Genomic DNA, 15819 nt, shown 5'->3' with positions numbered 1-15819 from the left:
TGCCGCGGAGCAGCTAGGCCCGTGAGCCATGGCCGCTGAGCCTGCGCGTCCGGAGCCTGTGCTCCGCAACGGGAGAGGCCACAACAGTGAGAGGCCCGCGTACCGCAAAAAAAAAAAAAAAAAAAAAAAAAAAAAAAAAAGTGAAGCCCTTTGCCCCCACTTAGGTATACTGTTTTCAAGGTTCATCCATTTGTGCTGTGTATAAGTACGCATGTGGTTTCTGTGTCTTGCTTTTTGTCTCTCAATATTATATCTTGGAGATTGTTCCATATCAGGACACTTAGAGCTGCCCCTTGGTATGGCTGTTCCATAATCTGCCTGACCAGTTCCTGCTGGTGGACATGCGTGTTACCTGAAGTCTGCTCCTACTATAGCGGTGCTGCAATGAGAACGCACATGTGTATCTTGGCATACTTCTGAAAGTATATGCATAGGTTAAATTCTGAATGGTGAGAATGCTGAGCCAAAGGATACGTGAGGTTTAAAATTGTTTAATAGCTGTTGCCAAATGACTGTCATTGATTGATTAACATACAATTTATGGCCTGAGTTTAAATATTTAATAACATTAAACAATTACTAATATTTTTAATACTTAATAATATTAAATGAGCCTAAATAAATAAATAAATATTTAAATTTTATTTTATTATTATATAAGTTGATCATTTAATAGCAAGTGCTATTTATTTATTAAAATAAATATTTATTAATACTTATTAAAATAAGTATTTAAATTTTACTTTGTTCTTATATAAGTTGATCATTTAATAGCAATTGCCAAATGACTACAGAACAATTGATTCCCTAATCCCCTCTCACACTATGAGTATATGAAGTATGCTTTTCTGTACCCTCATTAACTCAGCACTGGCAGGTTCCTGTTGATGAAAGATGGCTCTGAAAACGTTTTTGCATCTGGCTCCATTTTTACCAGAAATACCACACTTTCTCTCCCCTTTTTCTCATTTTATCATTTGTTTATCATTCATTCAGCTAACGTCATTGGTTTTTGTTTTTAATTTTGAGAATTCCACAAGGTAGCACAGTGCTAATAGTTCATCAAATTTAAGAGGTTCTATTATTTTATATACCAGTAAAAACGAAAAGTATTGATAGTTGAACCATTGACTGGAAGATGATTTCAGAATTCAGAGATGTTAAAATGTGGAAAAATGTGCATCTTAGTGAAATCTGGCATACACTCTTTATCAGAGAAAAGTTGTGCTTAATTGCACAGGTGGTTCTCTTCCACCAGGCACAGAGTTTTAGAAGACAGAGTCAGTGAGACAGGAAAAGATCACTTCTGAAGACAGTTGCCTCTGCTGGCATAGAGACCCTCTATGGCTTTGGCATCTGCCGACCTTATCCTCCACCTCTTTTCATTGTCCTCCTCTCCTTCCCTTTCACTCCCCACACATTCATAGCATTTATTCGCCACAGAAAATGTTGAGCTGACCTTCAGTTTTACTGACCTTCAGTCTTATTCGTTTTTCACCTCTTTGTGCCTTCGTGTATTTCTTTCCATCTTCTCCTCTAGATGGTCCATCTGGTGAAAACTTAAGAGAACACAAGTCAGTTGTCACTTCTCCCAGACTTACTCTTAGGTTCCCGTGGTATTGTGGACATATAGTGCAGTGTCCTGTTCACATTTCAATGTTATGGTTTATTTCCTGATGTTTTGCCTTTTTGTTTGATTCCTTTATGCCTTAATTTTTTTTTCTACCTCTGCCTATCACTGTGCACAGTGCCTACCACAGATAAATCATAAATACTTACCAATGAAGTAAGTAAAATTTAATTCCAGTTTAGAAGATGTTTTTTTTTTTTCTTTTTTTTTTTTTTTTTTTTTTGCTGTATGCGGGCCTCTCACTGTTGTGGCCCCTCCCGTTGCGGAGCACAGGCTCCGGACACGCAGGCCCAGCGGCCATGGCTCACGGGCCCAGCCGCTCCGCGGCATATGGGATCCTCCCAGACCGGGGCACGAACCCGTATCCCCTGCATCGGCAGGCGGACTCTCAACCACTGCGCCACAAGGGAGGCCCCTAGAAGATGTTTTTTGAAACCTCTGTATTTTCATGTTATGAATTACTTGGTAGGAATACAGAACTGGTTTAACTGCATAGGTTTTGCAAAAAAGCTATTAAAAATAGGGCTTTCTTTGTAAAGATCTAAATATTTGTAATATTCAGAAGTAAATTTAAAGTATTTTTGTACCCTCTCTCTCTATTAAGTGACTTGGAGAATGAGGTTGAAAATAAGAAAGCCCAGATATCAAATCTTCAGCAACATTTGTCTGCCCTTGAAAAGGATATTAAACAGAATGAAGAACTTCTTAGACGGTGCCAACTACATTATAAAGAGTTAAAGGTAAAAAACATCATTTCTTTTCTCAACTTAAACATTTCCAAGTTATTTTTAAGGTCTTAACATTCACTTAGTTAGACGAATAGTTCTCAACTATTTTGGCCTCAAGCCCCTTTACAATCTTAAAAGAGCTTTTGCTTGTTTGGGTTTTATCTATCAGTATTCATACTATTAAAACTTAAAGCAAAATTTAAGAATGTTTATTAATTCATTTAAAAATAATAAGTACATTATGTGTTAACGTAAATAACATTTTTATGAAAAATAACTATTTTCCAAAACCAAAAAGATATAGTAAAAAGATTGATGTTTTTTATATTTTTTTAAATCTCTAACATCTGGCTTAATAAAATTCACCTGAACTGTCATATCAGCTTCTATAATCAGTCTGTTGCAATATTACACATCATAGCTATAAACCTCCTGTACACCTGTAAGAAATAGATAGTAAAATTGGTCTTAAAAAAAATAATGCCGGGCTTCCCTGGTGGCGCAGGCATTAAGAATCTGCCTGCCAATGCAGGGGACACGGGTTCGAGCCCTGGTCCGGGAAGATCCCACGTGCCAGAGAGCAGCTAAGCCTGTGCGCCACAACTACTGAGCCTGCGCTCTAGAGCCCGCGAACCCCAGCTACTGACCCCGCATGCCACAACTACTGAAGCCTGCGCGCCTAGAGCCCGTGCTCTGCAACAGGAGAAGCCACCACAATGAGAAGCCTGAGCACAGCAACAAAGACCCAACACAGCCAAAAATAAATAAAATAAAATAAATTTTTTTTAAAAAGGCTTTTAAATAAATAAATAATAATGCCTTAGTGTTTTTATGAAAATAGTGTTGACTTCATGGACCCTCTGAAAGAGTCTCAGAGACACCCAGGAGATAGTGGGATTGGACTTTAAGAACCACTGGAGTAATCTTTCCATAACTTGAGACTGGATGTTTCAGGAAAGTACTTTCTCTGTGGACTCAACACTGTCATCATTTTAAATGCTAAGGTGGAGTACTTATATCTGCTTTGCATGAGAGTGGATTAGCAATAATGGTGATCAAGGCAGACTTTATACATACATTTCTTTGGTTCATTTAATACTAATGTGTCTCTTTCATTAACTATGGAATCCTTCTGTAACATAAAGCAGAGTAGAACTTTGTTGATTAATACATCCTTCCCCAGGGTTTTTGTTTTTATTTTTCATTTATTTCTAATTACTAAAATCTAAATACTGTTTTTCAAAAGATGAAAATAAGAAGAAGTATTTCTGAAATTCGGGAACTTGAGAATATAGAAGAACACCAGTCTGTAGATATTGCAACCTTGGTAAGATTCTTTTCCTCAATTTAAATGTAATGTTAAAGGACAAATCTGTCATTTAATTTAAGAGTATCTACTCTCAGCTTTATAAAACAATCCTTTTTTGAGGCTACTTTTTATGATTGCTATATCCATTTACAAATAAGGTAGAAACTACCTGGTGTATGGCCTTCAAGTTCCTTAATATTTTGTATATGTAACTTGCATGCATTGTAATTGGTTTTGTCTTCTTCTGTTGATACATAAATTAAAACTTTATCAGAGTTTATTATGTAAATAGTGCCCTTTCAAACCAAACTACCTAGCATAGTTTTTTTCAGAATTAATCAGTATCAATATTAGTGATATCTTTTAGTCAGTTGAAGTTGGTCTCTTTGCATTGTTTTCTCTTTTCCAAGTTAATGGTTTTAACTTACCGCATATTTGTTAGTCTATTTTAATTTCTCTTAGACATCTTTTTATGGCATTCAGCTTAGCTCTCTGGGTTACCATCAGTAGTGAATTAGATAGATTGCAGAGTCTTGTTAAAATGAATCAGTTTTTACCAATTGTCTACTCTCTACCAGGCATCATGTTAAATGCTGAGGGACACAACAGTGGACAAAACAGATCAAGTCCCTGCACTGATAGAGCTTTACTCTAATAAGAATTTGTCTTCATTTTTTATTAGTAATCTGGTTTTCCACTTAGTGTTTTTCTGCTTTCATTACTTTTATTGATAGACTAAATTTCTTAAAGGTACGGACTGTGTCTTGTTTATTTTTGTTTACTCAGCATCTAACACATTGTCTGGCATAAGATATATATTTATATACATTATATTTTGAAAGAAAAAGTGAGTAGATAAGAATAAAAGTTGCCCCTTTTGATTATGACCTCGAGCACAATGTAGTTTGTCTTCTAAATGTAATCCTTTTCTATTTTTGAACCTATTTCTTCTACCTCCTAATTTACCATTAAGAGTATGAAAATAGCATAACTTGTTCTTTGTATTTGTCTTTAATCTGATTTACTTGTAGCCTATAGTTTCTCCTCTTCTGGAATTGTTTGTACTGTTTTTCCATTTGATTACTTAAAAGTGTTTTAATTAATTCTATATGCTCTGTAAATGTTGCCAGGAAGACGAAGCTCAAGAAAATAAAATCAAAATGAAAATGGTTGAGAAAAACATGGAACAACAAAAAGAGAATATGGAACATTTTAAAAGTCTGAAAATAGAAGTGGAAAACAAGTATGATGCAATTAAACAGAAAATTAATCAGCTATCAGAGCTAGCAGATCCACTTAAGGTATGTATTATTGTTACTCTACTATATATATTTTTTATGTTTCAGTTTTATATACGCGGTATACCGACTAGATATTACCTCAACAGAATTTATGGCTAAATGTAAATGTAACTGTATAAAACCGGGCTGTAAACCAACTTTTCATCATTAGATCAATTAGAATTAAACACTCTGCTCACGCCTTTAAAGAGAATAAATTGCCAAATTTCTGACCCCCCAGAAGATTACAGCTTTTGTTACCTTTTTATTTTGTGAGATTTTTTCTTCTTTTAGAACTAGAGGCCGGACATCTTATCTGTCTATACTGTTTCTGTGCTTATCTGTTCTCTTGTCCCACTTTTCCTCAATAGCTGAAGAATTAGTTGATATAAAAGCCAGCTTGAAATAAAATGCTACCCAATTCCCATTTATTAACATATCTGCATTATATTCCAACTAGAATTCAATCGGCTTTTTTTTTTTTTTAAAGCACATACTTTTTGGAACCAAATTAGGGAAATAAAGTTATTTAACAATTAAATTCTGTAAATTTCATCATGTTTAATAGCTTTGTTGTCAAGTAGCTTATTATCATTCTCATTTTTATGAATAGCTCAATTATTCTCGAAACCTCAAATTTTATTTATAAGACATTGAGAAGAATTAATAGTATGTTTTAAGAGGAGAAAGGTTTATTGATGATATAACCCCCTTTTTTTGCAGGAAAACTACCCCTTTGAATCAAAATGTATTTAGATATTTAAAAATTTTTAAAGAATTTGTATGCATATGAGCTTTACTGTAATTGTCTCCATTGACAATTTTAGAAAACATAATTTATTAAAGGAAGTTAGAGGAGGAGCCGAGCAGAAACAACTTTTCTCTGTTTGCGGTGGCCTCTCTATAGCTGCTTTCCATAGAGCTGTGATTCCTGCCTGCTGTTGTAATGCAAGGTGGTTTACTTTTTTTCTGTTTGAGATAAGAATAAAAAATGGGAAAATAGAGTGATAAATTACTGATTAAGAGAATAAAAAATTTTAATAATAAAGTTGTGAGGAAGGAAAAAAGTATTAAGGATACTATTGAAAAGACAAATAGTAGTTACTACAGGAAATTAGAATTAAAAACACAAAAAGTCCAAGATAAAAAAGAAGACAAAATTAGTTTTTAAAAGAAAATAGAATAAGAAGAAATAAAATAAGTATGAAAACTGTCAAGAATAGGAGAGAGAGAATTCAAAACTCAGAAATTAGAGCAGTGAAGTTAAAACAAGGATGAGGTAATAGAAAATTTTAAATGGGTGAAGGATTGAGCAGGGAAACTTAAAATGATAAAGTATGCTAAAACAATATAGGAAAAGAAATAATTAGCACCCAAATTGTCCCAGATAGCTTAAAATTAAAAACAAACAATGAAAGATAAGCTGTGTTCTGTTCTTTTAGGGATGTGTAGGCTAACGCAACTCCTGGAATTGGGAGTGCGTAGATAAGTTCAAGAGCAGAAAATATGGGCAGAAGGCAGTAAGAATTCTTGGTCTTAAGTTCTTTGCCTTGGTTGCAAATAAGTGAAAGCTAGATGAGTCCTTCAGTAAACCTGCATGCAGTCAGCCAGTAGCCAAGAGGGTTTTTCCTTTGCAATATCACATCCCAACAGCCATCCCAATAGGTAACAACAGGAGCAAGAATATTTGGCTAACAAGAGAATTTAATTCCTCAGAAACTGTCTTTGTGATATATTGGCAGCTTCTAAATATAATCTGTTTGCTATCAGGATGTTTGTTCATTTTGTGTCAGAAGAGTGGTGAGGAGTGGAATACTCTGTTCAAATATGTAGTCATTGAAATCTTCGCATAAGATTTCAACATTTTTCTCCCTTTGAACAGTTTATTTTGATTTACACTGCAAACTTAATGCTTTAGTTACAAATTAAGTTTTTTGTACACGGAGCATGACCTACATCAAAAATGATGGTCTGCATTTTGGAGTAGGAGGGCCTCTCAGTTTCTGATAGAGATAATGAGTGTTTATTTGGATTGAGTCTGACTATGCTTTTGAAAATTCCAAGATCTAATGATCTATAGCTTTTTAAAACCTCATAATTGATGTAGAGTTATATGAAGCAAGTGGCTATAATACATACTGTAGCAATTTATCTAATGTTGTCGGGTAACTAAAATTGGTTATTTAGGCATCAAAGAGAATAAAATTTTTCAGTGATTCTTTCCCTTCTAGCATCTCAGCCTGTCTTTTTAAAGGCTGAACTTTCTAGGGCTACATCAGAATTAATATTAGATCTAATCCAACCTAGTCCTCACCCCAAAACCAGGATGAGTGTCACTAACTGGCTTTTAATATCTCTAAGTCTCTGTTTCACCATGAACAAAATGAAATTAAAAGAAATACTCTCTTGATTCCTTTTTAGTTTTAAATTTGATGCTACCTATGATATAAATTTATTAAATATATAAGGACAAGTCAAAAGCCATGATAAACGTGGAGAAAAGAACATTAAATTCTTTTCATCCTATTTTATAAGCCAAGTCTTTCCCTTTCTAAAGTTGCTAGGAGAAAAGATTAAGCAGCACAAATCTGCCCTGATATAATTGACCCCTTTGGCTCTAGAAAGCTGATTTGGTTCCCTAAAGCAAATGTGGACATACTTATTTTGAAAGTTTCTACCAAAAATGATTCGAAAATTTAGTGTTCAACCATTCTGTTTCATAAGGTATTGCAATTTCTAACTGTAGTATCTCCTACTATGTAAATTGCACCCATTTTCTTTTATTCTCCTCAAAGTAAAGGAACAGAGTATCTCCCTACTCCATATAACAATGTTTTTATTTTTAATAGAACTCTGCTATAAAAGCTGTATATTATTAAGCGTCCACCTTGGGTGATAGTTATTTTTTAGCAGTACGAACAAGATGCAGTAAATTGTAGCCTTAGGTCAGCAAATAGCCTAAATCTATTCTTTTATATGAGGTAAATCCTTGAAATGCTTAGATACTTCACATGTTCTTTTTCTTTTCGGGATATCTCCAAATATTCTGCCTTCCTTGGTGCTGTTGTTTTGGTTTGTGTTAGTTTCTTTTTCCTTATAACTGTGATTCCTGAGGCTGAACATGACCATCATAGTGTGTACGTCCAGTACTAGGCTCAAAAAACAAACGGACTAAAATTTAATTCGGTGGTTATTAAATCAAGAGCCATTTTAAAAATTGAGGTTCAGGGATTCTCAGCCTACTAAAACAGAATCTCCAAAGGTGGAGTTTGGAAATCTGTATATTTTTTAAAACATCCAAATTGATGATAAAGAAGTCAATCTGTATATCAGTATTTGAGAAAGCTGCCGCAATTGCTGGCTATGTATATATATATATACCATCTTCTAAATAAAATCTTTTCACTAGGCTATGCCTCCTTTAAAGAAATTTGTTTACTGCATGTACTCAAATAGAAGGCAGATTCCCATAACAAGGGAAAAATCCAGTAACAAAGGAAAATATATTTTAGTCGCCATTCATATATGAAATTATTAGGCAAAATAATCAAGATGTGTACTTGACATTAGGTCTACTAATTTAATTATACATGAACACAAAATCACAGGTACAAAGTGATATATTTAACATTTAGAAATACTTCTTTGTTTCCATTTACATTTCATGAATTAATTTTTTTAACCTTTCTCATGTGTCTTCAGCGTTGGCATCTTTACGGTGATTAGAGCTATATTTTGAGTAATTAGTAGAGTTGAGTGATGGATTTTTCCAGAGCTCTTGATCTTCTCTTTCATCTATATTATTTTAAATATAGCACTTTTAATAAATCATCTTTTGGGCTTCCCTGGTGGCGCAGTGGTTGAGAGTCCACCTCCCACTGCAGGGGACACGGGTTCGTGCCCTGGCCGGGAGGATCCCACATGCCGCGGAGTGGCTGGGCCCGTGAGCCATGGCCGCTGAGCCTGTGCATCCGGAACCTGTGCTCTGCAACGGGAGAGGCCACAACAGTGAGAGGCCCGCGTACCGCAAAAAAAAAAAAAAAAAAGAGAGAAAGCACTTGATATTTCGTCTTAAAAGTAATGGTTAGCTGTTATTTGTTCTTGTTTGTATTTCTTCTCTTTATTTCTTTCTTTTGGGATTAGCCAAGTAATTTTTAGTGTTCCTTTTTAAAATTTCCTCTACTAGTTTGTTTAGCTACAATTTTTGTTTTTTTTGTTTTTTTCCCAGTGGTTGCTGTGCGTTACAGTATGCATCTTTACCTTATAGTTTACTACTGTTTCCCTTTAAAGTGATCTTTGGATAGCTTCTTTACAATTATATTTTGTTCTCAAAATTATGAGGTTACACCTCCAGAAATGATGACCAAATAAGTCAGTGTTAAATTTCTTCACATCTTTTCCTCCTCCACCCCAATTCACCTTTTTTTAAAACCAGGTTTCGCCTGTCAGATACCTCTGTAATATACAACACTTACATTGTTTTAAGTCTTTTCAGGCTAACATAGCTTCCCAGGAAACCGCCTTGTTTACCAAAATAAAGTTGAGATCACCATAAGGTATGGAGACTTCATACAAGAACTTTAATATGATAATGTGACTTCTCAATTTGGGAAACTCCTCACTTCTCTTCAGAAACATATGGATATGAACTTAATAACACTTGCCTCTTAAAGCAGCATAATCCTGTCCACTTTATTGAGTTGTCAATTAGTTTATGCCTATGCTGATAATTTTTTAAAGTAATCTTTATAGATTATTTTGGTTTTATTTAAACAGGATGAATTAAACCTTGCTGATTCCGAAGTGGATAACCAAAAACGAGGGAAACGGCATTATGAAGACAAGCAAAAAGAACACTTGGATACTTTAAATAAAAAGAAACGAGAATTAGATATGAAAGAAAAAGAACTAGAGGTTATCCATCATTTTTTTAAATGTTTTGTTTACACCCTTAATCATGATTATTAAAGTGTGTTTTCCTAATGCCATGTTTTCCAAACAGAGACATGTTGTCTGATGACTGTTTCGTATGAAGTAACAGCTGTTTCAGTGAATCAACAGAGGAGAAGACTGAGGGACTCTCAGAGTGTGGGGACTTCTTAGATCAACACGAAGAGGACTTTAGGCAGCACTGTAACAGCCCCATGTAGTGTCACTGAGTGATTTGGAAAATGGCTCTCCCTCTGCTGAAATAGTTCCTTAAATGCCCAGCTTGGCAAGTGCATACAGCTTCATGTCAGAAAAATGCTCCCCTGCCTCTGAGTAACTTGGGTGTGAGCTGGGTTGCAGTTCAGCTCCCACTTACTAGATAACCTTTGTTGACAACTGAAAGCAGCAGCCCTGTTTTTAGAGGAGAGTAAGTTGAGGGCAACCGTGGTTTAACCTAAAAGAGACGAATTCCAGCTTTGCTTTTACATGTCTTAGGAAAATGATTTAAACTCTGTAATTCATTTCCCTACTTGCTTAAAACTTACTGCACTACAAATGTCGTGAATATAAATACTATGTTTAATACGTTACAAACACGAGGGTCTTTGTGTTTTCAGTACTACTTGATGTTCAGAATCCATGTCTGACCTCAGCACCCTGGGTGCCAAACCTTTCATAACTGCTACTTGGAATTTGTTTCACTGGGAAGTTATGGAGCTCTTACAAATTATTAAAGTTGCGTACACCAATGCAATTTTCTCTTAAAGGTTATGACAACTCTGGACCGTATTCTCAGTATAAAGCTTAGAACAATAGTGGTATTAAACGTAATTAAAGTGCATGTCTTAAACGTAAGTTCAGAATTCTGTTTTGCATACTTTGGCACAAGTGGTACAGTGAATTGTTATATCAAAGAAGAGTTTTAAAGTTAAACATCTGTTATCTTAGGAGAAAATGTCACAAGCAAGACAAATCTGCCCAGAGCGGATAGAAGTAAAAAAATCTGCATCAATTCTGGACAAAGAAATTAATAGATTAAGACAAAAGATACAGGCAGAACATGCTAGTCATGGAGATCGAGAGGAAATAATGAGGTAAGTGATTGCTCGCTTTTCTACTTTATGATATCATCCATAGATATATAATAGTGAGAAAAAAATAACATTTATATGTAAATCTTAAATTTGGGTAAAGTGTTGCTATGGCGTATAGTTATAGCTAAACTAGCCTTTCATACATGTATTATTAATAATAAACTTTTTTCCTTCGGAATTGTTACAGAACTCATTACAGAATGACATCTTAACATAGTTGCCATTTTTATACCTGTAAGATTCATATAGACATGAGGATATTCAGCTTCAGAAGTAATCAAAGAAATGCAAAGCAAAACAATTAGAAGCCATTTTCATATATATCAAGATGAAAAGAACACATATTTCATGTCAGTGAGATTTCAGTGAAATGGATATTTTTATATTACTTGTGAAAATGGAAGCTCTAGCTTAGTTAGAGCACGGGTTCTGAAGCAAGAGTACCTCAGTTTGAATTGCAATTCTGTTACCTACTAAACTGACTTTGGAAAGTTATCTAATTGCTCTGAACCTCAAATTTCTCATCTATAAAATGGGTATAATTATAGTACTTACCTTATAGAGTTGTTATGAAGATTAAATGAGGTAACCCATAATAAACGATGTATAGGATACACAATATGTTAGATGTTATTGTTATTAGTCTTTCTGAAAAGTTTTAAGGTAGTTTATGTTAAACACCTTTAAAAATTTCAATTTGGCCAAGTAATTTTGTTGTTATAATCCAAAATGAAAAAAACAATTTGTACTTGGATGTTTATTGCAGCAGTAGTATTTTTTTTTTAGTTGAGATATGGTTGATTTATAATATTATATTTCAGGTGTACAACATGGTGATTCAGAATTTTTATAGATTGTAGTCCCTTTATAGTTATTATAAAATATTGGCTATATTCCCTGTGCTGTACAATATATTCCTGTAACTTATTTATTTTATACATAGTAGTTTGTATAACACTAAAAAATTAGAAATATTGTGTAACTGGATGATAATGATTGAATTACAGTAGAAAATTATAGCTATTAAACTTTATGAAGAATTTTTCATATTAAAAAAGGCAGGGAACAGGAGTGATCTCAATTCTGTTTTCACAAACTGGGGAAAAAGGGGAAGAAACAAAAATAGTAACAGAAGTTTTTCTTTAAAATAGGTAATACCTTACATGTTTTAAAAATATAATGTGAAAGGGCAGACAATGAATTTTTCACGTTTATTAAATTAATTTATTAAATATGCTTTCAGTGTTTCTGTATGCAAAGTCAAGATGATATGAGTATGTGTTTTTATCCTTGCAGATACAAAAAGTAGTACACTAAACTGTTTTAGGTTGCTTTCTTTGATTTAATGATATATTTTGTAGATCTTTCCATATCAGTACATAGGCATTTTCTCATTGTGTTTTTATGTTTCACAGTATTTAGTCATCTCCTACTGATGGATAGTTGAGTTTTAACTTGATTTTTTGCTATTATAAATGGTGGTACACAACAAATAATTTTATACATGCACTATTTTGTATAAATTCGGGTTTTTGGTTTTTGTTTTTTTAATAGGATAAACTCCATTTTGGTGGAGTCCCCTTTCTAGGGATTGTACTCTTTTTTCACTCCTATCAGCAATGAGTGCTTGTTTCCCCACAGCCTAAACAATGTGTGATTATCTTAGATTCTTTTTGCTGATAGATATATTTCCTAAAAATATATGTATACACCTCAGTGTAATTTTAATTTGCATTTCACTTCTATTAAATGTGGTTAACATCTTTTCATGTCTTAAGGACCGTTTATTTATATTTCTTTTCCTGTGATTTTTTTTTTTTTTTTTTTGCGGTACGCAGGCCTCTCACTGTTGTGGCCTCTCCAGCTGCAGAGCACAGGCTTCGGACGCTCAGGCCTAGCGTCCATGGCTCACGGGCCTAGCTGCTCCGCGGCATGTGGGACCTTCCTGGACCGGGGCACGAACCCGCGTCCCCTGCATTGGCAGGCGGACTCTCAACCACTGAGCCACCAGGGAAGCCCATCTGTGAATATTTTTGATGTGAGGAATGTATTTTATCTTTTTCCAAATGGCTGTTTAGCCATTTGAAAAGTTATTGGTCCTCTAATTGTTTCCTTTAGAATGGCCACAGGAGTAATATTTTTTGTATTTTTGCAAGTTTAAAACTATTTGTCTCTAGCTTTTGAGTTTGAAAGAGTTTAGCCTAGTGTAAAATCCTCATTCTCCTGAGTACCTGTGTTTGACGATGCTCATCTGTTAAGTTCTATAACTTATCCAGAATGTCAAATTCTGTGATCCTTTCCTTGGTATACACAGTGCTTTTTTTTTTAAATATATCGATTTAAGTCTTACTTCTTAAAAGTTTTCTGGTATTTTACTTTTAAGTATTTTCTGTTGTCTAGTGTTCTTTTTTAGAGGTCTTCAGTTATACATATGTTGCATGTACTTTTTCTTCTCTAGTTAACCATTCTTCTCTAGTCTAACCATTTTATCTGGGTTTTTTTCCTGTTTTGTTTGTTTTTCTCATTTCTCATCTGTCTGTTGATGTTTTCTGTGTTGTCTGTTTGTTTCTATGCATCATCTCATTTTGTCTCATGTCTTTGTTTTTTTTTTCTTTTTGTCTACACTCCCTTGCCCCACCTTGGGTTCTGCAAGTTCATGCTTCTCCTCCTCTTGTCTGTTTGTAACCTGTTGTTGTTTACCTGTCGGTTAGCTTTGAATTCTTTGATTTATCTTTTCCTTCAGTTCTTTCATTTCTGCTTTGAGGTATTCCTTCCTGGTAGCACTTGTGTCTTGTTTTGTTTTCTTTTGTTTTAATTTATCGTGTTCAATTACAGTTTTAATCTGCTTTGTGACAACATTGTTGTAATGAGTTTTCTTTGTCTGTAGAGAGAGTTTTGCTGCTCTTTCCCAGTGCTTTTCCCCCCCATAAATATCTTTGTATGTGTGCTTTGTTTGTGCTTTTTTCGTTATTCGTTATTTAATTGGTTGGATTTTCTGGGAGTGGACATTTGAAGGAGGATGGGACGGATCACTGAGAGCCTTGGCCAGGGTTCACCCTTCATCCTTTGTCAGGATCTTTCTCTCCCTCACTACAGCAATGAGCTGTTGCCTCCACAGTAGCACTCTGAGAAGCCATGTCTTCCCGGCCTCTTTGACCTTGTCTTGTTCAGGCTGGGGCTGGGGGGATCCTAATGCCCAACCTGTGTTCTTCTGTTCCTGCACTGGCATCTGTCACTAAGGGGAACATTTCTTGCCTTCCGGTGTGATTCCTTCCTTGCTAGAAGATCTGTATTTGCTGGTATTCTCTTACGATCTGCCACTCTGGGCCCCACTTGAGCACTGTCTTCACTCACTTTCTCTGCCTTCTCTAGGGCTTGCACTTTGTTTCTGCCCAGCCCTGCTAGCAGCTCTGCCCAGTGAGGGCAGCACGCTCGCATTCTGCCAGTGTATTTGTCTGGAGATTTATGAAACCTGCTACTGCTGGGCCCTCTCAGCACTCCCTGTGCTCCCAGTTCTTCCTATTAAATATATTTGAGATTTTACTTTATGTTTCATTGAATGGCATTTATTTACTTAACATTTTTTTCATAAAATAGGCAATATCAAGAGGCAAGAGAAACCTATCTTGATCTGGATAACAAAGTAAGGACTTTAAAAAGGTTTATTAAATTACTGGAAGAAATAATGACCCATAGATATAAAACATATCAACAATTTAGAAGGTAAGTGAATTAAAAAATATTACCACATATTGTACATTTTTGTTTTTTCTTTGTTTTCACATTCTCCCTTATAAATAATAAAATTAAATTAAAAGAACTTGCATGATTTATTCAGAAAAGAAATGGTGGTAGTGCTTGGGATCCTGGATTTGAAGGGACTTCTATAGTGAGCTTTTTCAACTTAAACTGCATTAGATATGCTTTACTGGGTAACTCATAGCTGGCTGTTCAGACTGTGCTTAAATGGGTCATTTGGAAGCTCATTGGTTCTGTTAACAGACTGTTTCACTCTTGGACATTGCATGTTCTTAAGGCATACGAGCTTTGATGGGACATGTTAAGGCAGTTTCTCAGTTGATTACCATGATCTACTAGAATGGTGTAGCTCCATGGATGCAGAATCTATGTTTTGTTTGCTGTTGTATCCCCAGTACCTACTACTGTGCCTGAAATATAGTAGAAACTTGATATATATTGGTTGAATGAATGAATACAGGATCAGCAAAACTGGATGTCATTAATATACCCAGAAATGTGCAGACTGACAGAGATAAGTTAACCTCAGCTAAAATCACAAGCAACAGAAATAAAGGACAGTTTATAGGGTAGGGTTGCCCTCTGATATACTTGGATCCAAGGCAGCCCTAGTCTTTCCACCTAACCTCTATTTTCCCCATGACATTCCCTCAGTAACATGCATTTTAACTGTACTTATACCAAAAACTATAATCTTAGGACTATAGAAATTTTTTTAAAATTTAGCTCTAGTACGTATGGGGAAATTCAAATAAAGCCGTAATGAGAAACAGGCTTTGCACGTTTGACCATATTCCTTAACTAAACTATAGCTTAGTTCTTGAAATGTGTATTTCAGTTTTATATGCATGTTATTAGGACTTGACTTAAAGAGTTTTTAATTTTATCCTCTTGAAGCTGCCCTGCAGTTTTGTTAGGTGGGACCAGAGCAGGCTTTGGTGAAGGACTGATTTTTTTCCAACCTGTGAAGCTGCGTTCTTCTGGGTCCTCTATTGATATGTTGTGAGGTTATTCCACTCGTGCCTTTGGGAATATGAACTATTCCTGGCTCTGGGTGACCTCGGGGGTTGTTTCTGCTTCTGTTGGGTGT

The 15819-nt window shown here is 35.0% G+C and overlaps 1 protein-coding gene across 2 annotated transcripts in view; it reads left to right on the top strand.

Moving 5' to 3' along the window:
- The window catches only part of SMC6 (structural maintenance of chromosomes 6), a 70181-nt gene that overhangs the window by 44327 nt on the left and 10035 nt on the right, over positions 1-15819 (top strand). For both annotated transcript variants that reach the window (XM_082643105.1, XM_082643106.1), the window contains 6 exons: positions 2235-2370; positions 3605-3685; positions 4798-4968; positions 9724-9861; positions 10825-10970; positions 14568-14693. In XM_082643105.1, coding sequence (XP_082499231.1) covers positions 2235-2370; positions 3605-3685; positions 4798-4968; positions 9724-9861; positions 10825-10970; positions 14568-14693 — 798 coding nt within the window. The remainder of the gene's footprint in view (positions 1-2234; positions 2371-3604; positions 3686-4797; positions 4969-9723; positions 9862-10824; positions 10971-14567; positions 14694-15819) is intronic.

Source organism: Mesoplodon mirus (assembly GCF_964341445.2).
Source record: "Mesoplodon mirus genome assembly, chromosome: 14".
Lineage (NCBI taxonomy): Eukaryota > Metazoa > Chordata > Mammalia > Artiodactyla > Ziphiidae > Mesoplodon > Mesoplodon mirus.
Note: the sequence above shows the minus strand (reverse complement) of the source record. Positions and strands in the feature narration are given on the sequence as shown.